At 39.6% G+C, this 26465-nt stretch overlaps 1 protein-coding gene across 4 annotated transcripts in view; it reads left to right on the top strand.

Annotated features, from left to right (window-relative positions):
• LOC125013318 (arf-GAP with Rho-GAP domain, ANK repeat and PH domain-containing protein 1-like) overlaps positions 1-25997 on the top strand; it is a 49256-nt gene extending 23259 nt beyond the window's left edge. For 3 of the 4 annotated variants that reach the window (XM_047593882.1, XM_047593885.1, XM_047593884.1), the window contains 29 exons: positions 104-256; positions 397-466; positions 795-915; positions 1017-1198; positions 1344-1450; positions 3165-3364; positions 3627-3712; positions 3912-4094; positions 10225-10399; positions 11215-11349; positions 11509-11644; positions 11751-11853; positions 12431-12623; positions 12813-12858; positions 13052-13215; positions 14478-14690; positions 15384-15489; positions 15584-15731; positions 16577-16660; positions 16859-16936; positions 17102-17219; positions 17896-18009; positions 18086-18231; positions 18323-18405; positions 18973-19032; positions 21256-21319; positions 21784-21942; positions 23510-23548; positions 24135-25997. In XM_047593882.1, coding sequence (XP_047449838.1) covers positions 104-256; positions 397-466; positions 795-915; positions 1017-1198; positions 1344-1450; positions 3165-3364; positions 3627-3712; positions 3912-4094; positions 10225-10399; positions 11215-11349; positions 11509-11644; positions 11751-11853; positions 12431-12623; positions 12813-12858; positions 13052-13215; positions 14478-14690; positions 15384-15489; positions 15584-15731; positions 16577-16660; positions 16859-16936; positions 17102-17219; positions 17896-18009; positions 18086-18231; positions 18323-18405; positions 18973-19032; positions 21256-21319; positions 21784-21942; positions 23510-23530 — 3448 coding nt within the window. In that variant the 3' untranslated portion in view covers positions 23531-23548; positions 24135-25997. The remainder of the gene's footprint in view (positions 1-103; positions 257-396; positions 467-794; positions 916-1016; positions 1199-1343; positions 1451-3164; positions 3365-3626; positions 3713-3911; positions 4095-10224; positions 10400-11214; positions 11350-11508; positions 11645-11750; positions 11854-12430; positions 12624-12812; positions 12859-13051; positions 13216-14477; positions 14691-15383; positions 15490-15583; positions 15732-16576; positions 16661-16858; positions 16937-17101; positions 17220-17895; positions 18010-18085; positions 18232-18322; positions 18406-18972; positions 19033-21255; positions 21320-21783; positions 21943-23509; positions 23549-24134) is intronic. The other variant, XM_047593883.1, reaches the window with a different exon arrangement.
• Positions 25998-26465: the final 468 nt, after the last annotated feature.

Below are 26465 nucleotides of genomic sequence, written 5' to 3'. Positions count from 1 at the left end.
GCTGCCAGTTGCTCCTTTGGGATGCCCACTCAACATTTCTTGCCTTGAACTGAATGATTTTCAAACGGTAACCAAGTGTGTTCTTATTTCTATGCATCCGAAGTCCTTTATGGCAAGATGAGGGGACATTCAGCTCACAAGGCAGTTTCTATCTGCCAGACAGTGGCAGACTACCTACAGCCAATAAAGACGACAGCTCTCAACTCTCTGCTCCTGTTATCAAGATGGGTTGGCTGGACAAGAATCCACCTCAAGGGTATGGACGTCGTTCTGATAAAAAGGATATCAACCAATTCACAGATTTAACACGTGATAATACTAAAACAAAAATGATTTAAAGCACTTGGCAGTTATTATTTGCTTTTTGAATATGTGATTTTTTGTTGTCACACACAGGGCTCTGTATTACCAGAGGCGATGGGTAAAGCTAGATGTTGATTATCTGAGATACTTTGACAATGACAAGGTAACAGCACCCACCTGCAACTGCTCCTCCTCATCATCAGTTTCCCATTTGTGCGAACATCCTATCATCACACATCACATCCCTGCTGGTCTCTTGTGTACATGCACCATGCTAGTTAAAACCTAATTCTGAACTCTAACCATGAAACTCAGTTTTAACATTAGAAAATGCTTTTTTAAAGTGTGTGAGAAAATGAGGACTGGTCAAAATGTCCTCACTCCAATGGTTTCAGACTTGAATAGAAACACTCGCACACACAGTGTGCATACTAAACAGCAGTGTTGGTAGTCTTTTTAATAAAGTAGTCTCTGTCTGTTGTGTCTTGTAGGACGTGTATTCCAAGGGTATCATCTCAACAGCGTTCATCACTAATGTGACTAGTGTGGGGGAGCTGAAATTTGAGGTTGTCACAAACAACCGAACCTTCATCTTCAGGGCTGAAAGTGATGGTCTGTCTAAACATGCAGTTTACTTGGTTCATATATGTTTGTGAATGCATATTTTACCAAACACAGGCTTCCTCATACATATGATTGCACATGCATTTCAGCTGAAAGAAACGACTGGGTGACTGTACTGCAGGACATCAGGGGGCGCCATCGGCACAGCACAATAAATCCTGGTTCTCCTCTGGTCCCAGACTATCAGGGCTATCTTGAGCTCAGAGGATTACGCTCCAAACTATATACAGTTGTCGCCTCAGATAAAGTTTTCCTCTACAAAAATATCGATGTAAGAATCTGTAGTTTATGATTTTGAAATCACACAATTCAAATAAATGTGTATTTTGTTGTCTGCTGGTCCATGGCAAAAGACTAAAGATGTTTTAAATTTAAAGGGTTAAGGTTTAAATTTACCATTCTTTTATTTCCTTCAGGACTATCGTATTGGAGTGGGCATCACATCTATTGAGATGAATGTGGGAAATGTTAAAGACACAGATCGTCGTAGCTTTGATCTCACCACACCATACCGCATATTCAGGTACCTTGTGTACACACAAATGCAATACACACAGTTACCATGTATAAAAAGTCAGTTCAGTGATCACTGTGCAGCTATGCCCCACCAGCTGCTCATGCATGCCCTCAGTACTATTTTTCATTCCATAAGTTATCAGTTGGGTTTATCATTTCTCAGTTATTCAAATGCTAAGATAATCTTTCTTCATTGTAAGGCAGGGGCTGACTTGGTCTTGGTGCTAGGATACACAGAGAAATTTGATCATGTTGTTTTACTCTTCAGCCCCATCTATCCTCGGCGTCCTCAGCTGGATGTCTTTCGAGAATGTGAAAAGGCGTTTTGTTTGTCTGTGTGTGGACAAGAGTGGGGGATACGTGTGTGTGCAAGTGCATGTCTTTTGTGGTGTGTGGTCTTTTGGGTGACAGTGCACAGCATTTAGTGTGAGAGTTCGGCCTGACAGGATGGGGAAATGTGAAAAGGCGTGTATATTTCTGTCTACTGCGTTTGAGCGTTGCCACTTTACAGTGTGTGCTATAAATGTTTCTGCGAGTTTCTAAGGGGGCTGTCCATGTCACTACAAAGCTCTTTGTAGAAACTAGATCTTGTGTCAAAAGAGCAATCGGACAAAACTAAGAGCACCAAGACATAGAATTTGAATACATTAAACATTTGTTCAATGAGAACAGAACTTGTTTAATAATGTCTGTATGTCTCCAGTTGTCAAAATTACAGTGTAAAGAAATCTCTTGTGGAGGAACAAGGTCAAAAGCTTGGGGTGGATTAAGACATGCAAAATAACTTTTCACTGATTCATTCAAGTTTGACATTTAAGGCAGTGAAAGCAGAAGGACTGGGGAGAAAATTACATCTCTATGGTTCGACATCAACAAAACAACTTGGTTGCTTATCCTTCTGCAGTATTTATCCCTATCCACAAACACACTATAAAACTTTTAAGAACTACTCGAACACCAAAGATTACCAGGAGCAATACTGACTGTCATGGATTTTTCTCACCTGATGTCAATCCTGGTAAATATTTCTGGCGGCAGAATAACAAGACCAAACATTCTTGATATCAGATAGCTGTTTGAGAAATTGTCAGAGAATGCTGACATAACATGGCTTATCAGGCTTTGTCCATTTAGTTTAAGCTATGCTTAAGGGGAAAACACATACCAACATATTTTACAGACATGTACATTACTTAGAGATCTGCAGTTTATATCAAGTTGTTGAGTTATCATGATTTGAACTGAAATTGTTGTGTTATATTCAAAGCTAACACAAAATAGTTGTTCACAAGTGATCTTTTAGGACAAGATTATACATCAGGAGGTGTTTCAAGCAACAAAGAGTACACTTTTTGTGCACGGTGCATGTCTATATATAGGAAACCGACACTTTGTACCCATTTAAGAAGTGTGTATTTGTCTTGTGTTACTATTTTTAGGCTAGATTGAAGCAGAATGTTGACAGTCAGATGAAAAGAGGAAGAATTCAGACATGAGAGTCTGTGTCAAGTCACAATTCTGTCTGTGTTTGTGTGTTTTCCAGGCTTTGATTCAAGTATATTTAGCAGAAGTAGAGCAGTCAGTTATCAGTGTACCCAAGAGCATAAGGATATTGACACGGAGAGCTAGGAGAGAAATTCTCATTCCTGTTACTTGATAGCTGACTATGACACCATCATGTCAGCATTAACACTTGACCATGTATTTGTCTATCTCCGCAGTTTTGTGGCAGAGTCAGAGCAGCTGAAAGAGCAGTGGGTGGATGCCATGCGGAATGCCATAGGTGAGGCGTTGTCCAATAGTGAGGTGGCCGAGCGGATCTGGATGGAACCTAGCAACAGCTCCTGCGCCGACTGTGGGGCTCCCAAGCCAGAATGGGCAGCCATCAACTTGTGTGTGGTTGTCTGCAAACGATGTGCAGGTTTGTGGTCTTGGATATGCGCACATTTTGTTTTGTGTCTGTGATGTGTGCATCTATGATTGCATTTCTTAATGTGAATAATTTCATTCTAACATTGTCGTCAGTATGTTACGTTTTTAAATGTCTTTAAAATGTGTTTAAAGCTATATAGAGGGATTTTCTTTTTATCTTTGGGTCAGAATAAATAAGGGGTGTGGCCAACTTGTAGAATTTTACAGTTAGTACATGGTCAGGATTTTCAAAAAGTATGCGTATGTTTCAGGAGAGCACAGAGGGCTAGGTCCTAGCATCTCAAAAGTTCGGAGTCTGAAGATGGATAAGAAAGTGTGGACAGAGGAGCTTATTCAGGTATGAACACACTAAAGAATCTACCAGCAGTTTGAAAGTTAGTGGTGGTGTTTAATGGGTTGCATTATGTTGATTTACCTATGATAGCATTACAACATGTTCCAGTAACAATAAAAATTTACCCACGCAGTTTACAGGAACCTCGACTGCCTCTTCCCTTCTTAAAGTGGAAATACTCTTAACCTTATCTTTGACACAGGTGTTCCTGTTGCTAGGCAACAAGCGAGTGAACAGTTTCTGGGCAGCTAATGTCCCACCAAGTGAAGCTTTAACACCCTCTAGCTGCAGCGAAGAGAGACGGCGCTTCATCGCCAACAAATACCGTCAGGGCAAATACAGGAAATACCACCTTCTGTATGGAAACCAGAAAGAGCTCAACAATGTAAGTTGAAGTCACTATTCAAACTACTTGCTTTGCTCCTATGTTGCCCGTATGTTTCATTTGACTCTGCATGCAGTAATTTATGTGATTAAAGAGACTATGTTGTAAATTTAGTCAATATAATTTGGAAAGAACATTACATTTGTAGACATACAGGTTTAAAGGCAAAATTAAAGACTGCTGAACTAGCAATCTGCTGGTGACTTCATTCATTTATTCACTTTCTGCAGCTGAAATAGCATTGACGGTAGTTACCACAGTTGAGTATTTCTAAGATTCTTTCCACAAGCTGTATGCATGAAAGGACCCCAATAGAAGGTCTGCATACTCACTACATAGACCATGACTAAGACTGATAGATTGTTCAGTAGCTCTGACCAACAGACTTTTCATTTGTATGTAGTTAAAAGAGCTTGAAAACCAGTTTATCATTCCTGGTGTAAATAGTTAATTGGGAGCCTAATACTAATTTAAATGAGAGCATTTCACATGTTCCACGTTTGAAGCCAATTTGAAACCATTCTACATGCTCGGGTGAGCTTGCTCAAAGTGGGGCATTTAACGGACTCTATAAAAACCAGGTTCCTAGATTACCAAACCTGTCTGAATACCTGATTAGGTCTAACACTTAAAGCACAGTCTGCCAATAGTCTGCAGTAATCCTATGAACTGTCATTTTTAAAAGGAGAGTATTCTGCACAGGCCATAAAATATTAAAGCAGCTTTTAATGATTTATTGTAAAATAAATAATAAATCATATTTCACGACTAAGTTGTCTCTCCTTGAGTCCTTATCAGTGAGATATATGGGCTGCTCCCTCTTAAAATTATACATTTGGTCAAAAGTCAGAAGTAGGCCATTTGTGAACAACCTGGGAATGACTAGAGTTGAAGCTTTTATATTGTGCCCTTGCAGTGATCCATCATGTGTGGGAAATGTCTTAGTGCTTCAGACCCAGCTGGGTCACTCATTAGCTGCTTAACCCACTTACCCAAACAATGTGTACTGCTCACAGACACATTGAGTGTGTGAGTCACATTTAGCACCTGACTGTGAGTTATATTTTCCCCCCTCAAGCATTCAGGCTTCCGTGTGTGTGTGTGTGTGTGTGTGTGTGTGTGTGTGTGTGTGTGTGTGTGTGTGTGTGTGTGTGTGTGTGTGTGTGTGTGTGTGTGTGTGTGTGTGTGAGTCATTGTGTTTGGATGTGCACAGGGAGATAGAGGAAGCTTCTATTTCTAAAACCGTTTTTTGTCCTCTTCCATGATAGCTATCTCCTTTTTACTGTATCTCTCTATTTTTCTTTCAGGCTGTTTCTAGAGAAAGTGATCTTTGACTTTTCTACAGTCTTTTCAGTGCAACACCTCTCAGAGAGGTGGTTACCCTGATTGAGGTTCTACCTGTTTTACTTCATTTCTGACCAAATATTTGAAGTTCTTCAGCTCCACACTGCTTCTATTTATACTGGAGCCTGTCTTAAAAATGACTGCAAATGTCTTGAGGTCATGTGAAAGGGAGAGAAAAACATTAGTTTCTGTGCCATATAAGCACCTGAACTTCTTGGGCTGTTTTCAGGTTTATCGATGTGGTCCTGGCTTTTTATGCCCACTTCTCTGTAGCCTCTTTGTTGTCCTTTTTTTCTGAATGTGACATCATTACTCGGTGGTTTAACTGGAATGTGCTGTAACTCCGCCCCTCCCTCTCTCCACCTCCTCCTCCTGTCCTCCTCATTGTTTGGCTGGGACTGCTGCAGAAAGTTGATTTCTTCACTGCTGGCTCTTTTTTCTTATTTGTAACTTTCTTGTATTACAAACATTCTCTTTGACTAAACCTTCTCAAACAAGCAAGTCTACATTTACCACTTTGTGTGCCTGCATGTGTCGACTGACATTCAAAACTTGGTGACTTGGAGGAACTGAAAACTTCCAGGTAAGGTAGTGTGTAAGCTGAGCTGCAAGAGCTGGTAGTGAAAATATATTGTGTGTCTGTACCTTGGTGTTTTGTAGGTTTTGTGGGAGTAGGTTAGCGTGAGTAAAGCAAAGTGTTGTATTTGTTTCTCTGATAGTATCTGACCTCAATACAACTGAACAAACACATATTTTAAACGTGTTTTGAGAAATGGTGTTGCTGTGGGTTTAGGCTCTACCACTAGACCTCTATGTCATTAGTGCACATTGGAGTCATTGTGTGTTGTATGTGGGCCGAGATATGTTAACATGCATATTAATGTGCCAGTGTAGGCATGTTTGCGTGTTTGGTATGTTGCCCTCTTTCTGTGTGTGTCCATGTGTTCTCTGTGCACTCAGAGTAGATAAAAGCTCACCTCTGTCAGTGGACATCATTGTCCTCTTCTCTCTCACTCTGTCTTAGTTCCCCTTGTCACTTTTCTTTTGTTCTTTATTTACTCTTTCGCAACTAGTCAAACACTGTTGCTTTTCACAGTTATACATTTAATAAATGGGTATTTGGTCATTTTTATGAGCATTAAGAAAATATCTACATAAAGAATAATCCCACAGACGAACTCTATTTGGTTTTCTAGTGAGTCTTGGCATGCTGTTGTGTTATGCAGGTGTTTGTATTTTTTTTCATTGGTGTTGGCAGTTATTTAATACAGAGGTGTTGTCAGATTGACATTATCTGTGCATGTATCAAGTTTGCGTGGGTGACATGCAAATAAAATTTACCATGCCTCTTTGGTTGCAAAACAAAAGCATCTGTTTTTAAAGATGTGTTCTAATAAAATAGACACACTGGTCTTCTCTACAAAGGGCTAATCCAGGTTTGGTTGAGCTGCTGTATCTTGACATTCTGTTGACTTTACCATAGTGAACCGACTGCTGAGACACGGTAGTAACAACACCTTGTGGGCTTGTTTTTGTGCTTTTGTAATTATGTTAAGTGCCTTTTGTAGATCAACAGGTCAAGGTTTCTGTGCTGTAGATTTCTTCTCTTTTGCAATTGAGTCAGTTTATTCCCACTGTTGTAGTTTTTGACATATACAGGTATGCTTTTGATTTCTAAAGGTTACTCTTCTGTCTTGTTTTTCCCTGTTTGTCTGTGTTTCTAACTCTCTGTTTTCTCCCATTTCTTCCTCCCTCTCTCTGTCCCTGGTGAGGTAATGATGGAACATATGTGAACAGTTGCTCTTTCTCATCTGGATTGAATATATGCAGATACATACACATGTTTAAGTGTGTGTGTAGTTTTGGCTGGTTGTGCAGTCTATATGTGCTAAAATTTACAAAACTTGGCTGTCCGTTGTTCTGTTTGTGTGACTGTACATAGGAGGTCATAGGAGCATATAATGTTGAGTTTGAAGCCAAGTGCAATCACTGTCTGATTAATGTGCTGAACTGAGCTGCTTTCATCTTCTTTTCTCAATATTTTTCTTTCTTCCTCTCTTCTTTTTCTTTCTTTCCTCCAGTTCTGTAACATATCACTGCAGAGGCCAGATGGAGGCCTGCAATTTTAGACACACCCAGATAAAATCTCTCTCTGTCTCTCTCTTTCTCTCTCTGGGGGAATTGGGTAAGATTCTTGAATTCCCTTCTCCTCTCTTCTCTGTGTGTTATTACATTGCTCACTGTTTCATAGGCAGCAGATGTTGGAGGGTGAGGTCTTCAAACACTCAAACAACCCATTTCCTCATTGTACTCTTTTCTGATTGGTTCACTTCTCTAGGTTAGAGGGAACGTGCTTTACATTACTGTACAATGACCTACATATAGTTAAACATAGCTTTCAGATGTAGCTCCACATGGGAGCGATCGTCTAGTGTCTTTCTTGGTTTTGTTGGAACATATACAGACAGTATCATCATAAAATGCCACACTGCACTGGCTTATACTTGTTGGCGATAAAGTACTGTTTGTGAACTGCAATGTGCTTGTGGTCAAATTACAGTATATCATAATATGGCTTGGCCTGCAGCAGAGTGACTAATGTTAGTCCTCAGTGATTGATCTGAAGTATTGATGTTTTTCAGGCTCGTAGCTTCAGCAAGCACAGCCATACAATTGAGTTAGTTTATGGGTTTGTTTATGTCAAAGCGGGGAAAAACATGGCTGACCTTTTTACCCTCATTGCTCCCGAGATGTAGTAAAGACTAAACCCATGTTTCTATTGATACTGTACAGTTTTATCTGTTTTGAGGCTGTAATAAATCTTTTTGAAATTCATTCGTATTGTAAGCCCTATAAACAACTTATGTTCAGTTCATTCTCATGGGGATAATGAGTTTTGGTGCAGGAAAGTTAATTACCTAACAAATCGAAGTATGACTCTGCAAGAGGGGAGTGGAATAAAGCCTGGGACCGTCAGCAAATTGTTTCCTAGGCAGAGAAAGAGAAAAGGTAAGTTGCTATATCCAAGCAGGAAAAGGCAAAGATTGAAAATGTAATCCTCGCCCACTGCAGTGATCGTCACTAGGTCAAGCACATGGCTGCTCATTGATCCACTTTTCCACAATGGTGCTGCCACATCCTGACACATCCAACTTTTCCTACGCTTCTCTGTGACTGTCAGAATTCAGACCACTTGTTGGATTTTTCTACATATATTCCACTTATTTCTTATATTCTTCATGTTGGCATTGTGCCCTCATGTTTAATAATTCAGTGGCATTTTTGGCCTTGAAAAAGGCTTTATCAGTTGATCCATTTAATCTGCTGGTAATCACACCCGACTAGTGTAGCCCTTGTGAATTAATGTTATTTAACAGTGTGTTCTGGGGATTTCAAACACTATATACCAGTTCTATTGTGGCCCTCACGTGGTTCATATCAAGTGTTCCTGTGGAGGTGCTCCATTCCAGATGGCTGACCACAGTTGTTTGTTCAGATGTCTTCAATGGTGTGTGTGAGAGAGAAAAAAAATGCAGTTTGTCTCTGTGCCTTTTGGGTGTGTGTAGTGATATCTTGTGCAATTCTAATCTTTGCTAATTGTTTTGTTTGTCTGTGTGTGTGCATAGAGGCTCAATAGTGCTTAAATAGAGGAGGGGCTCGGTCTGTATGTGTGACAGACTGCTGTGGAATGTCTCTATCAGACTCGAAAGAGCTTATTGGTTTTAACAGAAGACAGACGCGCACGCTTGTGTGTGCGTGTGTGTGGGCTTAGTCTGGGCTGAGTTCCTCAGGTGAAAAAACACTACATCCTCTTTTCCACAATCATCACAATGTTCCTCTTTGGCCTCTCCCACTTACTTCTTTATAATCGGGCTGCAAAGTTGTTGCTGGAGTCGAAAGACATTCACTGCAATTTTATCTTGGGGTCTGTGTCATGTACAGTAGTCTTTATGTTTCTATGTGTGTGTGTGTGTGTGTATGTCTATATATATAAAAAATATATATATATATATATATATATATATATATATATATATATATATATATATATATATATATATTATATATAATTATTATTATCATTATTATTATTATATTATTGTTATCATCTGGTTTAAAGCCAAACGATCTCTAAACATTGATGATTCACTCACAGTTAGTAAATCAGTAGCTTTATGTTCAGTGTGAGAAGAATTTGTAGTATTTGGGTAGTATGTGTTTTTAACTGCAAATAACTGCAAATAACTGCTGATGGGATTCAGGGGATCTGATAGAAATATTGTGATTGTCAAAGTAGTTACTTGTACTATATAGCTTAAGATTCTTGGCTCAGTTAGCCTTACCTTGTGTTCAGTGCTCCAATAAAACCAGGATTTATAAAACTAATCATTACACAATAGCTCCACAATAACAATGCCTCGTTATTAAATGTCCATGAAGTGGATTTAGAGAGCACTCAGTAGTTGGCAAAGGACTTCAAAACACTTGGTTTTTATATTTTCATTGTAATAATAGCCTCTACAGGTAAATGAATCCCCGGACGTAGGAAGAGTTCATGAGGGTTCACAGGCTCGACCAAGTTCAGCCGTCGGAAAAGCTCATGCTATTGTGTACTCAATCAGGAGAAGGCCTGTTTTTAAAGTCTGACTATTCAGACAGAAATGCACCTATTTCTCTCCGCTGGAGACTGTGCTGTTCATGCCAAGAAGCACAACACCTCTTTACATGTGAGAGTTGACATGTGTCCTGTTGGTTTTATTGACTCCTATGCTCTGTCTCTCTCCAGGCTCTATGTATAAATGTGCAGTGCAGTGATGTGCTGGAGACGTTAAGCCTGATTTTCTGTGGGGCAGATGTGAATTGTTCAACTGGTATGACAAGTAATCCCTCGCCACTCTCCCTGGCCCTCGCACACTCGCAACCCTTACAGGCTGAGTTGATAAACCATAATCTGAACACAGGTAAAGTACCTGCATGGGGTCACAAAAACACATTTTGAAACTTTAATGCTAACAACAGTGATAAAAGTTTATTTATATATCACTTATAAAAACATAGTGTTCCATATATGTCATAGGCAAAAAATAACATACATTCCCATAGATACATCTTCATAAGTCAATAATTAAAGATTACAAGGAAGTCATACAATGAAAGTTTGATTTACCATAAAGCTTAACAAAATTGTATTGGCTGTCAGTCTGATATTCTCTGTCATGTCATTCAGTCATGGTGCTTTAAACATAAAAGTCAAAGTCACAGTTGTTGCTGTGTGTAAACATTCTCTCCATGTGAAGGGGTTTTCTCATAGATCTGAATCTATAAAAAGTAGCGACTGAAGTGTTTAGTTGGTAAATTCACAAGTCTACCATTCTAATTCAGGTTACTCTCATATCGTCATTTTGGGCTGCAATGGAAAATCCTTTTCAGCAAAAGTAATTCTTAGCAACAGACAAATAATCCAGGGGTTAATGCTAAATCCATGAACTTGATGATCAAACACTGGATAGTAACAATAGGCTCTCCATGTGAAGGGAGTAGAGAAATTTAATAGTAACATTCACAGGGCTTAAGTTTTGAGGGATATATGATCAGGACAAATACATTCAGAACCAGACAGAGGCACCATGGTCTTGTTTGATCTTACACTGACCTTGTCATTAGAATGTTTAAAAACCTAAAATTTTACATTTATAGCATAGAGTACTATATTGACTGAAACTAATTTTCTTAAGAAAATTCTAACTTATATATTTATTCATTTAATTTTTTGTAGAGCTGCCAGGATCAAGCGAGAGCCTGCCTATGGAACCGGAACATTACCTGCCAGCACCTTGTGTTTCTCACAATGGCTTCCTGTTCAAAACGGCTTCCATGGTTCGAGCTATCACAGAGCGCAAGGTCAAAGACGGTATGGCCGTACTCTGTGCAGTACTAACACTTAATATTTTGTTTCTGTTCTGGATTGGCAACGCAATGTGGTTAACATACAAAACTACTGTGTCTTGAGATGCCACTTTATGATTCTTAAAATGATGACTAGTAAATCTTTATTTGTCCATCCATGTAGAGTTCAGTCGTCGCTGGTGCATGCTAAATGATGGCACCTTCAGCTACTATGAAAGTGACAAGAACTCAAACCCTAATGGAGCACTGAAAGCTTCGGACATAGTCTGTTTGGCTGTCGATCCCCCTGAGAAACATGGGTACACACATTTCACCTTTTCATACACATTTACTGACTGACTGGCTTAAAAATCTGTTCATTACAACGTTATGATTTATTTCTGTTTCCCTTCCACTCCAACCCAGGTATGACTACACCTTTGAACTGTATTCAGAGTCTGAGCGTCTCTATCTGTTCGGCACCGATGACCCAGAAAGCCACAAGGAATGGGTCAAGTCTATTGCCAAAGTAAGCGCACAATCCTCACAGTGAAGATATACAGGTTTTGTCTTATTTCCTCCTCAGAGGAATGATATAGAAGATATACAGTAAACTAGTAATTATTACTTCTTTTCAGTGGAGAGTTGCAACACTGTTGCTGCTGTTTTTTTGTGTCTCCTGTGTCTTATGTACAGCACTCTACAACAGAAATAACTGTTAACTGCATGATTATGTGAACTGAGCTGTTATTTTGTTCTTCTTTCAACTGCTGAAATCCAGAATGTCCCCTGCGCTGAAATAGATACAGCAAAGTGGGTTCTTTGTCAGATGCATTACACACAAGGTCATGCTACACCTGTGAAAAACATGGTCCATGCTGAATTGCCTTGGTCACAATCAGCTGAAGAAAGATAAACTGTTGCCTGTTTCAGTTAAACATCACATGAAACATGAATACCAAAGTGATAGATGGAGGCTCCTGACTTTCCAGTCATAAAAATTGGTGTAACCTGAAAATATAGGAATACATACAATTAAAAGAGAGGACACTGTGATTCATTTGTAATCCGCTGAAAATTCTTAATGTCCACCCTTTTACTTGTAGAGCTTCATCCCAGCCACTGCAGAGCCTTTACTCAGACTGGGTTTTGAGCGGATTGGACGGCTGAAGTGTAAAGAAGGCTTGAATCTACAAACGTCCAAAGTTGGGTGGTTTGCTCTGGTGGGCTCAACACTTCATGTGTACCTGGGGGGCAGCCAAGGAGAGGAGATCCACCTCCGCAAACTAAACGAGCTCTGTAAGTGCGATGTGTAAATGCACGTTAGTTCACCAAATCTTTATTTGCTTTATGTGTGGAGAGCAACCTGGAGAGCAACATCCATGGAGCTTTTACTACATACATGTACACACTATATTCTTATAGCAACAATGTGTGAATGTTTGCAGTGATGATAGCAGAATTACTCTGTATCTTTTTTTTTTACAGCAATACAACAAGACAATGAAGTGCTGGTTCTGGTGGAGAAAGGAAGGTGAGAAAATGAATTGTTTTAAAATTGCTAATTTAGAAGAGTAACTGCCTGTATTTAACTTCACAGTGTGACCTATTATAATTACAACTATGTAACATTTTATTAAAAAAGAAAAGAGCTGCTCTCCTGCTCCTTCACTTTTTGGTTTCTTTTTAACAGTTCCCCTCTGCCACCCCTTTTGTTTTTTATTTAGGACTCTCTACATAGAGGGAGAGAGAAAGCTGGATTTTTCTGGTTGGTGTGTAGCCATCCAGGCGGCAGCAGGGAGCGGAGGAGACACACTGAGCCAGCAGCAGCTCACAGAGACAGATATTCCCATCATAGTACACAGCTGCATTGGCTACATCACACAGTGCGGTAAGAGACGTCTAGAGAGACACAAAAACATCAAACTAACACTTTGGTAATTCAAGGTCATGGAAGTTTTACGTTTTCATATAGTTTAACTCCTGTGTACTTTCTGGAACCAGTGTATGCCTACATCATCATCATAGCAGATCTTGGTTTTGCTTTAATTGTGTGTGCATGCTTGGCATTTTCTGTGTGTTTGTGTATTCATGTGACTATAATAGCAGGAGTTCTGGCTCCGGGAGAGACCAACGGAATCACAGAACAACAAAGAAACTCTGTTCCACCTCCATTTCTGTCCTTGCTGCTTTTCTTTCTCCCGTATTATGTATTCACTTCTTTATCTCTGACTCCTCTTTCTTCTTCCCACCGTCCACCAGCTGACCAGTATTATTCCGTTCAGACCAGGGTAGAACTGTTCATGCAGATGGTCAAGTCATTTAACATGATCGACATAGTCAGTCTTAATGGTGTTTATGGTGCGTTATATATTCCATAGCTCCTTCTCCTGAATGTCCCAAAACCTTCTGGCATTGGTGCATTTGTGTCCCACTTGATAACTTTGACACACATTGCTTGAAACAAACTGTTGATGAATCAATGCAACTGCAACATCTCAAAGCAAAAATGGCAAAAGAAATGAAGCACTATGGGAGGTTTTCTAATGATCAGAAGCCCTCTAGTGGGGATAGCATGCTCTGATTGAATTACAGTTACAGATAGACTTCACATGTTGTTTTTATTCATTTGTACACATTCTGCAGAAAACTGCAGCTCCACCACACTGCTCTTTGTGAGTTGATACTTTTAAAGCATGTTGCTCTACTGGCTCCACCAGACAGTAAAGAAACTACAAAACAGATTTGCTACATTTTGCCTTCAACAGTCAGTTGACTAGCTAATGATGGGTAACACGTTTATCACTGGTATGTGGTCTAAAGTACAACATGCTTAAAGGTTTCAACATCAGTTGCTTCATAATGGATTTTTGAACCACTGAAAACCTCATCTACCAAATGCACTTGTTTGCCAGAGAAAATGATTCCAGCGTTAAGGTGGATCACTCTTAATTTTACTCTTCATACACTGGATTTGAAAGGTTTACTGGATCATTGGGCATTTTTTAATTTATACTAGACAATATGATCCTGTTTAAATCCATCCTGTTTCATTTATACATCTCATTTTTAAAAATCCCACTATGGTGTTACAATGTGGTATTCTTGTGTGTCTGTAATACTATATATGTCTGTACTTCAATTCTGTTCTAGGCTTGACGTCAGAGGGCATTTATCGCAAGAGTGGTGTAAACTCCCGTGTGGCGGCGCTGTGTGAGAGATTTCGGCGTGACGCTCGCAGTGTTTTTCTAAAAGAAGGAGAGCATCAGGTTGACGATGTCTCCAACACACTCAAACGCTTCTTCAGGGAGTTAGAAGAGGGTCTGTTCACATCACAGGATTCCAAAACATGGCTCAGTATTGCCGGTAAGATTGAGAAGACTGTTTAATCCAGTGTAGATGCTTTGTCTTTAAGGATAGTCTAAATTAAAACTACATTGTTCCACTTAATGGAATTCAGTCAGGGAGGAGGTTTAATTCTCTGTTATAAAGTCTGGAGAAACTGTACCTGATTCGTTGCCAAATAAAATATCCATATGTACTTCAGAAGCATCCTAGACCTTACTCTGAACAGGTCAAGGGCTATTTCCTACCAAAGAAGTAGTCACAGTAGAGATTGTATTCTTGTGCTGTAAAGATCTCACAATGTGCTGTATGTCCAAACCTTTAAGAGCAGCTAAAATTCAAATAAAGATGGACACAGCTGTGGGAAGGATTTTCACAACAAGAAATTAGGAGTCTGTTTAGTCAAATTCTGATGTGTTGCTATTGAAACTACACTGAAGATACAATGTAAACAATTATTTCATGGTCTTTGTTACAGAACCCTACAGTAAATATTCATCAGGAGGTAGTCGCTGTGTTTGTCTATATTACAGTATAGTGTAGTGATATCTACACAGCCAATTTCTCACATCATTTTTTTCTCTCCCTTTGATCTTTTATACGCTCCTATTACGCTTTCTATCTTTCCCACTCACACTTCCTGGTACACTCTTTGATCCTATCTTTTTAATCTCCTCTCTATTCATAATATTCTCTCTCTCGCTTGCACTCCAGCCAACCAGGATGAAAGTATGAAAATCTCCCAGTACAAGGTCCTCTTGGACAAACTGCCTCGTGTCAACAAGGCTACACTACAAGCCCTTATCAACCACCTCTACTGGTGAGACACATAAAAGTACAGTCAACATCTCATATCTCTGTTTATGTTAGTGTGCACATACCAATTTGTATATTTAACTTTGTGTGTGACTCAGCGTGCAGCGTTTTTCTGAGCTAAACCAGATGAACCTCCATAACCTGGCAATAGTGTTCGGTCCCACTCTGTTCCAAACTGACGGGAAAGACTACACTGCTGGCCGCGCCATAGAGGACCTCATAGAGCACTACACACTCATCTTTGAGGTCAGACTCACTGCTCATAGTTACACAAGGGGATGATAATAAAAGGGTAACATTCTAATCACAACTCTAATCACAAATATAGCAAATACTGCACAGTCAGGCTTGAAAGGTTGAAATTTGAAAGAAAATGCCATCTCATCATGCTGCAAGACCAGTCTGGCTGGAAACAGCACAGACAACTTCCTGGAACAGATCCTAATGATAAAAAAAAAAATAATAAAAAAAAAAACATTTACACATATATATCATTGCCATCTTGTGACTATCAAACAGATCTTAAGTGGTTGTGAGATTATGCTAGTTTCTTTCCAGAAATTTAAAGAAAATGGAGTTGCATGATGATGTGATTGACTCTCATGAGTTTAGAAAGAATTCCCAGCAGTCATTGTCAGATTCTGGTTAACAACAAACTCTGAAGCACAGAAAGTCTTATTTGGTCTCCATTATTTTGTACTGAGGACTATAAAATACAACCTTGGGTAAGTTGCATTAATGTGACGACACAAATTTCTGATTTACAGAAACAAGGAGAGCTTTGGTGTGCTTAGGATGAGACAGAAAAATTGGGAATTCCCAGTAATCACTGAATTTGTTTCCAGTTAAAAACAACCTTCAAAGCACAGAAAGCCTTATTTGAACTTATTTTGTATTTTGAGGGCATTAAAATACAGCCTTGGTTAAGTGGCATTAACAACATAAGGAGGTGCTGGTTGGTATTTGTGTATGATTAAGAGATTGGTTGTCATTTTTAAATTTCTGGTGGTGACATTACCACCAACATTCAGATGATGATTGATATCTATGATTGTATGTGAATGAATGTGTTTATATTAATGTGTTTGCAGGTGGATGAGCAGCAGCTAAAGAAGCAGCTAGATGAAATCAAAGTTATCATCCAAGTGCGAGAGAAACTCAACACCAAGTTTCCTGTGAGCCACACACACACTTACAGAACACACAGTAATCTTATTTATTTTGAACAAAGAAAGGTTACAACTCTGTGATTATCTCAGTGTGTGTGACATTATAAAGTGTTAACAATCATAATGCGTGAAGTCAGATTTAAATATAAAGCTGTATTTTGGGCCTTCCCTATGTGCTGATGGTGTGTGTGCGCTGTCCTTCAGAGCACTGAGCCTGGAGGCCACTTCATCTGTACAGTGTACCTGGAGGAAAAGAAGCAAACGGCTGAGCAGCATGTCAAGGTGAGCTGAATTTCACTAAATGTAAAAATTACCTGACTTTTAACATTTTGAATTCCTAGTTCTTGTTTGAACTGCTGAAGATTCATCATACTAAACAGCCTCTATTAGTATGCAGATATTATTTCATGTTGCAGAGAGAAAATAAACGGAATTCTCTTCCCTTAGATCCCTGGTGCCATGACAGCAGCAGAGCTGACGTATGAGGTTTTGGATCGACGTAACATTCCAGTTAAAGAAAAAGAGTACTGGAGCTGCTGGGAGGTTTGCGACAAGGAGGAAATGGGTGAGCCTAAGAGAAAGACAGAGGGAAGCAACACAATAGTTTGGCAATAAACTTTTTTAGTTTCCATTTGTGTCATTAGGTGTGGAAACCAACAAGGGTTTATATGTCTAAAAACACCCTGTGTCAAATTAACATGAAAGATGAACAAGCCCTCAGCCAAACAAAACAATACCAGAATACCAGTGAAGAGCTCTCCACTCAGCTTACGGTCTATACTACTAGTGACATGTTACCTCCAGAGGAAAAAAGATCATTCTTTTGAGTTTGGCATGTGGACCAACTGGTTCCCTGCCAGGAAGCCTGTAGGTGGCTTATTAAATGCCAGTATCACTCAGCTGTTTTGGCAGATTTCCCATTACTAGTCACTAAAGCAACCTGCTGGTTATGGTAGGATATGTAGACTTTCCAAAAGCATGTTGAGAAATGGAAGAAAATTAGAACTCACTGTAAAAACCACAAACTGTTCAACGATGTGAAGTGATGCTATTATAAATCAGATCTGCATTCCATTGGTTAGTGAAGCAGAAACACATACTTTATAGCTTCCATAAATATTAGTTGCTTCCATTCAGGATGTTCAGAGCTCAACTTCTTTGTTTAATGTTAACTTTCCCATGAATACAAAAAAAATTGACATTGCATTATATTTCATTACATTGTCCTGTTTGTTCCTCAGAACGCCCGCTGCACTATCAGGAGCGAGTCTTACCCATCCTACACTCCTCTGGTTCCGATTCCAATCTGCTCATAAAGAAACATCTTGCTATGGAAGCAATGCTTGTCTACCTTGGTAAACACAAACTCAAAAAAATAATTAATTAATGTGTCCTTCACACTGTTGCAAAACCTCTCGTTTTGCCCTCCAGCTAGTAAAGTGGATCCTTCCAAACACGGAATGATGAAATTCAGAGAGGAACGAAGCATCTTGGGGTTGGGGCTCTCCTCTGGAAATTTCCACGACCGATATTTCATCCTCAGCTTTACCTCTCTCAGAATGTACAAGGATGTCAGAGTAAGGCTAACAAAGAAAAGCATAATTTTTATCTTTTATCTTTTCTATTGTCACATTCCCTCACAAGCTTTTTATTTTGATTATTTTTCAGAGTAACCGCCCAGAACGTGACTGGCCAGTCAAGAACTTAAAGGTTTACCTAGGTATCAAGAAGAAGCTTCGCCCTCCTACATGGTGAGCACGTGCAGTGCAGCACAGATGTCATTTACTGTCTGACTGAAAGAGATGTGACACCACGAAAAAGACAGAAGTAACAATAATCCGTCACTTACCTCTGTGGGCACAACAGCCTTACATAGATTTCCACCTTGACTGTATAAAATGGCTAGTCTTTATGTCTGTGGTTAGAAAATACACTTATATTGACTGAAGAATCATATACGTATATGTGTATATGTGTTTATTACTACACTTCTAAGCAAAATGCAAAATTTGAATCTAAATTCACATCATCTAAATTCACATCAGTTTTAGCTGTGATTGTACCACCAGTGGCGATGATGACAGTCTATATGTACGGCAGTATTTTTACACAGCATTGGGTAAATGTATTTATTCTGCTTGTCTTTTTCACTTGAACCAAAATGATGAGTGCGTCTGAGCAAAGTTCAGGATTCCTTATTTTAAAGCTTTTTAAACTGAGTGACCACTAGGGGGCAAACTAAGTATGAGAATCTCATGCGCTGGTCCTACTGTTGAAATAATTTCATCTCTCTGTCCCTTTTACGTGTTCCTTTCTAGCTGGGGACTGACAGTGGTGTATGAAATCAAGAAGCAAGAGAAGCCAGAAAGACAGCAGTGGTGAGTAGCCTTCTGCCACTGTATGTACAACATCTAAGACTATTATATACGCCAATCAGAAGACCCATGTCCATTCTGATGAGTCACAACTGTTTTGGAGGCACAAGGGAGACCTGCACAATATTAGGAAGGTGGTCATAATGTTATGCCTGTTTGGTATAGAACACACAGACTCATAGCTTTTAGCCCAGAACAGTCACAGTTTGTTTTTTAAACTTTCATTTACCTGTATTGAACCTCAGCTTTAAACATGTAGTGTAGCCAGCTACGCTTTATGTTTACAAAATCTCATGGATTCTTTAGACTCAACCAGTTTGTGGTTCACATAAAGACTGTCAGGTATTATTTATCATCACTCCATACAATGTGTTTACTGTAGCATAAAAGAACTTGAGGTCCCTCTCACATACCTGAGGTGAAGCCACATGACCCCCCATCCCCTAACCCATGAAGCCAATGTTTCAAAATTAAGAAAATAACATCATTAACCTGTCTAATGTCTATGATACTTCTACTACTGCACATTTTGAATTATAAGCTTATGGATTTGGATAATCAGAATTTCCTTTCGGTCTTGCTTTCTTAGTTAAGACATCGTGCATTGCCATAGCATGAATATATCTTTATTTGTTTCCGCAGTCTCCGCAGCCTGCACGTAGCCTCTAGTGCAAACATATTTAGCTTCACTGACATGTTTGCTCTCCTTGTGTTTAGCATGTTTCACAGGCAGTGGATTTTTCCCTTAGTGGCAGCACATTAATAATATGCATGTAAACATGACCAACAGAGAGAAATCTAAGAGAAAACAGGCAGCTTCTCTGCAGGCTTAGAAAACGGGTCAGATCTCTGCATGAGAGTTGGATACAGAGGGATATGAAAGGTCAGCTCCACCCAGGAGAGGGGGAGCTACATGCTACATAAGTACACCTATTCCTTTATACATCTATATAATTGTAACCTACCCCTATACACATGCATGCTCTGTGTGTGAAGTTCAAGTTACACTGGGCTCAGTATTGTCAACAGCAGGAGATCTTCACAGTTATAATAGGGGTGCTGTTCCAGTCACACTGTAGGATGTAACACCCCTTGGTTTTGCTCCACAGTCATGTACCTTACAGGAAAAAGCACACCTGAGAGGAAGAATAGGAGACGGGGAGAATGTAGAAGAAAGCTAAAGGAGAGAGGCAGAGAATGTGGACATCAGTCAAAGTGTGAAGCTCAAGTGGAGATGTTGTAGACATTTCAGAATTTACTGCTGGTACAAGAAAACTTATTAGAAGACAGGAGGAAGACTGGACAGTGTGAAAATATTCTCCCAATCTTACTTAGCCAACTGCACTTAATGTCACTGGGTTTTAGTCTTTGCTCCTATCCCCTCAAAACTCCTCAGCACATTAATTCACCCATTTTGCAGCAGTCGTTTTATCACTGTACTTAAGGGAGGGATGCTGATAAACTTTCACAACATTATGTAAATGTAATCTGGGGCTTTGTGAAAATCCATAATGATAAATGAGCAGCATCCATCTTCCTGCAGCTGATAATGTTGTAGATTAATGGGCAGTTAATTGCAAGCAAAAATTAAAAGGCAAAATGTATTGGAGGAAAAACTGTACTGCAGGTTTTTGTGCTCAAATAATTCCCGTTTTGAATCCTAACAAGCACTAGCGAGGTATGTTAGGCATAATGATGTTAACGTCTGTGACTAAATTTATGTCAGTGGTATACACTGAATGCTGCCTTGTATCAGTGTTTTGTTGTGTCTCAGTGGAGAGCACTTGAATAATGGTTGTAGACTAAGTCTGAGCCCATAACAATAATAATTGTATAAATAAAGCTTGTTTATTCAGCATCACGGCATGAATGACGACTCATCGGGCTGTGTAACGGCAACCTGAGTGGCATAAAACATGCACAGACAGACATCAGAGACTCGAACTCTTTCCACACAGTCACTGCTGAAGGTCCTAATCAGTGCTTGTCTTTGGTTGAAGTTTAAATTAGGAATCAAGGGAAGGGTGTTTGAGCTTGTGGCCTCACCACCAGTCACCACAGGAGAGAACATGTCAATTTTAGTTAATGACTTTCACTACCTTTCCTTCCTTCTCGTTTTTTTCCCCAAATTTCCCTTGGTCTTGCTTTCTTCCTGTCCACAGACACACACACACGACCACCTGATTTTATGACTGTCTCATTTTATTCTTCTCTGTTTATTTGCAGGTATCTGTGCTGTGACACCCAGTCAGAAATGAGGGAGTGGCATGCTACCTTTCTCAGTATCCAGGTGCGCTTGCTCTTTCTTTCACACACATGCACACAACTTTCTGAGGATGTATTACCTAGCCAAGTTATTATAATTTTAATTGTAACCTTTACCCTAAAACTAAGTGTTAGTAGGTTTTAATCCCCCATTACTTAATAAAACCAAGATTGCACACTCACACACATACAAACCCAAGCTCTAAGTTGCAGAATCTGTTAATACACATGCACATATGAATTCAAAATTCATGAATCTGGAATGTTTCCACCAGCCAGTATTCTTTTAGGCCTGTAACATCCAAAGAGTGATCCATTAATCATACCACACCACGGTTTAAATGGCATGACACAGTCACATGTTTTTCCTGATACTGTATACCCATATAATATGAACTTATGTGGCTCATAGTGTGGTAATGTTGTGTGCTGACTTCTTACCTGCTTCCTCCATCTCTCCTTCTATCCCATGTCCACTCTTCTTTACAGTATGATGGTGACGTGTGGTGTCAGGACGGATTCCAGCAGACACGGGCAAGCCGTGTGCTGCCAGATACGCGTCATGGTAACGTGTCACTGATACCGCTGCGTGGCAGTGAGAATGAGATGCGGAACAGTGTGGCAACTTTCAGCCAAGATCCGCTTGCTGTGAGTCAATCTACCAATCACTGGGACTAATCTAGGACAAACCAGGCAGCTCAGTCCAGAGCCGCCGACTAATCAGAGCCATTTATGCTGTACAGGTAGTCCACACCCTCCACCTTGATCCTCACAGAAGAGCAGAACAAATTTGTTCCCGTGTTATAACAGTTGTGTCATATAAACTTTTAAAGGAGAGATTTCTATTCTGTGAAAAGGAGGACTTGTTGGGGGTTGCACTTGTGCAGCATCAGTGATCTCTGGACCTTGATTTATCTTTGATTTAGTCATTATGACATGTTCTGGGTTCTTAAACTGGATTCTGACCAAAATAGTCCATTGGGCTCTTTACTGTGAAACACAAACTTGTGTGTTTTCATGAGCCTGAATTCCAAGACTAATTTGTGTCTGGGCCTGAAACTGTATAAGAATCCAGACAGTTTGAAGAGGAGCAGACGGCAGCATCTTCTCATTGCAGGCGTTTTGGACTAAGACCCAAGTCAACAGAATTACAACTGAGTTAGTCTGGTGAACCTCTGCCAAAGCTCAGAAAAACAAAAGCATCGGAAACAATAACACATTTGAAGTGAATGCCTGTGGGCAAACTTTGGTCAACACTGTTTCACAGCACTGCTGCAGCGTTAGCTCACATAGCTGTGTATTTGAGTTTGACAAACATCTTAACTCTAGGTTTGTTGTTGTTGACATTAAACCCTACCTGTTCAGCAGCAGCAACATCTCCCACTGTTCTCGTACATCCATAGAAAATTTGAGTGCAGCCATCCAAAGCACTTCACTCTGTGCTTAGTCTTGGTGCTATAAGTCCAAATGTCTACAATCTGAGGATGCGGCTATCTCCTACTGCTGTTTTCTCCCTCTCACATACCTCTCATTAGTTTGCCGCAGACTGCAGCAGCTCATAAGTATTCCTCACAGTCTGCCAGTCAGAAACTACCACTGGCAATAACATGATTCAAGGGTTGCTGAGTTGTTGCCATCCAAATATTGATCCTCATCTGTCCAGTTAATTGACATGATGAATATTTTGTTGGGAATGTGAGATGATGTGCGATTGCTTTGGTGATGGTAGAGGAGATTCATTGCCTGTTGATGTGTCCAGTTTTCCATGTTAAGTGATGGCGTAAATATGCTACAGACCATGTCTGTCAGTGTGCGTCTCTTTGTATGAACCCCGGTGACACACAAAAGACGTGCTGTGACGTCTGTGAAAGTCACCATGGTTGACTGCTCCCATTTTCCTGAACCTACTGATGTTTGCTATGACATTTGAATGTCAGTACCACACTTTTCTCTCACACTTCTTGTTCACACTTTAACTGGTCGTCCCTGTTTCCCTTCTGTATTCAGTCCATCCCTGTCATCTTCTCTATTTGTCTGTCTGTCTATCTATCTGCCCGTCTGTCTGTCTGTCTGTCTGTCAACCTGTTTATCTGTCTGTCTGTCTGTCTATCTATCTGTCTGTCTGTCTGTCTGTTTATCTGTCTGTCTATTTATCTGTCTGTCTGTCTGCCTGTTTTCCTTCTTTGCCATAAACCCTCAGTTGTTCTTCTTTCAGATCTTTAGAGATGTTCGATAATGGCTGGGGGCAAGGAAGGTAAGGCAGTTTCATGCGATGCGCTTTTAAGTTCTATATCACACAAATTCTGGATGTAATTTGCAGATTAATTTACTAAAAAAGTGTATGCATTGAAAACATACATTTCAAGGCATAATTTTGACAATGCATTCTCTATTAATGTATCATGTATAGAGCAACAACGTTCTATAAAATGTTACTAAAATGTGATGACTTGCAAGCCTTGTGTTTGGGTTGTTTGAAAACGGACAGATAAACGGTTGGTGAAAGTTAAGCCTGTTTTAAGTGAGAGATAATGCTTTATCTGTCTGGCTGCCATCTGTGTTTATCTGTTCTCTTGACCGTAGCTTATTGAGCCCTCATCTCGCAGTCAGCCTCATATCTGGTTGCCATGGTTCTGAGACATTCATGGTCCAGATGAAATTTTTGAAGCTTGACCTCACAGGTCGCTTTGAAAATGCAGTGGAACTGATTTCAAGTTTAGGAAAAAAAGTTATTATAAAAGTTATTATCACTAAGTAAAAATAGAAATAGAGAGGAAAGATGTGTGTGTGTGAGAGAGAGACGCCTGATCTGTGATTGTCTTGATTTGTGTTCTTTACAGTGCAGGAGTTGGCCTCATCAGATGATCTCCAGACATTCCTGTGACTTTCTCTTTCTGCGCCTGTACTCAACAGAAGGACAGACGTTCAGAAAGCACTGACACCCGCACCATGTGTGTTTCATGGACTCACTCTTCCATCCTTGGAATATGAACTGGACCAAAAAGAAAAGGGCCAGCAGGATCACATGTAAATATAATATACACTGGTTACTGTGCACAAATTAATTTTACTTTATGCACAGAAGAAGTAGCTGGAAGTTCTGGCATTAAAATGAAAGACAGTTTAATGGACCACAATCACTTTGAAAGAGTTACTGATTCGCTTCCAGCAAGTCTGCAGCCACTGTTTACTTTGGTGTTTGGAATCAGAAGAGCAATGCTGAAAGAAATGTGTATTTGTTCATAAAAGACTTGTTAGGAAGTTTTTTATTTTTTTTGCAGACATGTATTAGCCAAATCAGTTTTTAGCTCTGAATTATTTTTCATGACATTCTTCAGGTAACTGTGCAGTTAGAAACTGAATAACTGCTATTGTAAAGCAGAAGCTAATGTCATAAAAGACTGTGACCTGATTCTGTCCACTGGGACTGAAAAATGACAGGTGATCGGTCCATGTCTGTTACTCCACAGGGCTCTTGCCGGTACTGTGTAAAACCTTGGTCAAAGTTGCGTGTTTACCTGTGTGCACATGTGCACTAGTGTATGTTTATGTATGGCTGAGTTTTATCTGGTCTGGAAGGTAATGGAAGGAGTCAAAAAAAAAAATGAATTAAAGGAAGAACATCACAGGTGTGGGGAAAAATACAATAAAATAGGACAAATACTTGATTTATTCTTCTCAATCAGTTAAATACACACACACACACACACACACACACACATACATATACACATTATGTTTGATCACTTGTCCCATCTTTTCTTCCTGTCCTCACTGCCTCTTCTCTGTAGGTTCTTCTTTAAATCTGGCATACAGTGAGGATGCTTAGAGACAAAATCCAGCCATTGCAGCCATTAATTAGCAGTATTGATAGAAATCTTCAAGGACAAGAAACAAATTAAATATCACTGAAATGCTCTTATTCCACATACTTGGTGCCCAACTTGTATATATTTTGTCTAAAAACTAACCTGTCAACAGTTGTCTTACCAGCTAGATTTGAACTTTGCCCCATTGCCCATCGTCACTACCTTGTAGTGTTGTTACTCTTGTTCCACCTGTAGGTTTTTCTTAATGTAAAGATTTATTTATTTTGGCAGCAGAGGGCGTTAGATGCTGCATTGCAGAATGTGTGGGCCCAGCCTCCATCTGTGATGATTTTTAGCTAAACGATTAAATACCCTCTAGCAAAGCACCTGTGAAGAATGTGTGAGTACAGTATGCACGAGCGTGTGTGTGTTATTAACTCTGACCTCAGCGCGAGTTGAGGAGACTCCTCTTTTTAAGTATAACACTTCCTATAGAAAGTATTCCCTCTGTACTTCTTTGTGGATTCACAGCATAGAATTACATTCAATAATGGTAAATACATTTTAGGAGGATTAAATTTGATTTAATTCTGAGTTAAACCTTTCAGATTAAAACCAAATAACTTTTACACATTGGTTACATTGGTATGATTTAATTATTTTTTCTGTTATTCATCTGTAATTAATTTGGATAACAGGTTTTATATGACTGTCTGAATTCCTGTCTTTTACAGCTCTCAAATTCAACGTTGTAAAACAAAGATCCAACAGAGGTTGGTGAATACTTTTTATAGCTGGTGTCTACACTGTGGGTCTCGGTCTTTCTTATTCTGTTACTCAGCATTTTTACAGATTTTTGCATCTCTGAAACTCTAATAAACACATTCAGCTAGTTGCGTGTGTCATTTTCTTCCTGAACGTGCATAGTCATAACATTCCTTAAAAAACAAACAAAAAAAAAATGAATGAATACATTTCATTTATTCCCCTGAAAGGTTCATGTTCTCCAGCTCTACTTTGTCCTCATGATAATCCTCTTGTTTTCCTTTTGTGCTTTTATGGGATTTATATGCAAACACACATGCAATCTGTCCCGTGGGGTAGCTGTGAAAAGACAAATTGGGCTACAAACACTCGCACAACACTTTACGTGTGGACATATACTGTAAACATAAGTACATGAGGATAGACTTTTCTGAGGCCTGCGGGTCTCATGACAATGTCATGCCACAGATATAAAGGGGAAAGCCTATAGATGTGCTTTGAGGAAAAATGTCAGCAGTGTGTGTGAGTGTGTTAGATATAGTTATCGTAAGAAGAGGCCTGCGGAAGTTTACTGCGTATGTGTGTGTGTGAGTCATG

The sequence above is a fragment of the Mugil cephalus genome, chromosome 9, assembly GCF_022458985.1.
Source record: "Mugil cephalus isolate CIBA_MC_2020 chromosome 9, CIBA_Mcephalus_1.1, whole genome shotgun sequence".
NCBI classification, from domain to species: Eukaryota; Metazoa; Chordata; class Actinopteri; order Mugiliformes; family Mugilidae; genus Mugil; species Mugil cephalus.
The sequence above is the reverse complement of the archived record's forward strand: the minus strand, read 5'-3'. Positions and strand labels throughout refer to the sequence as shown.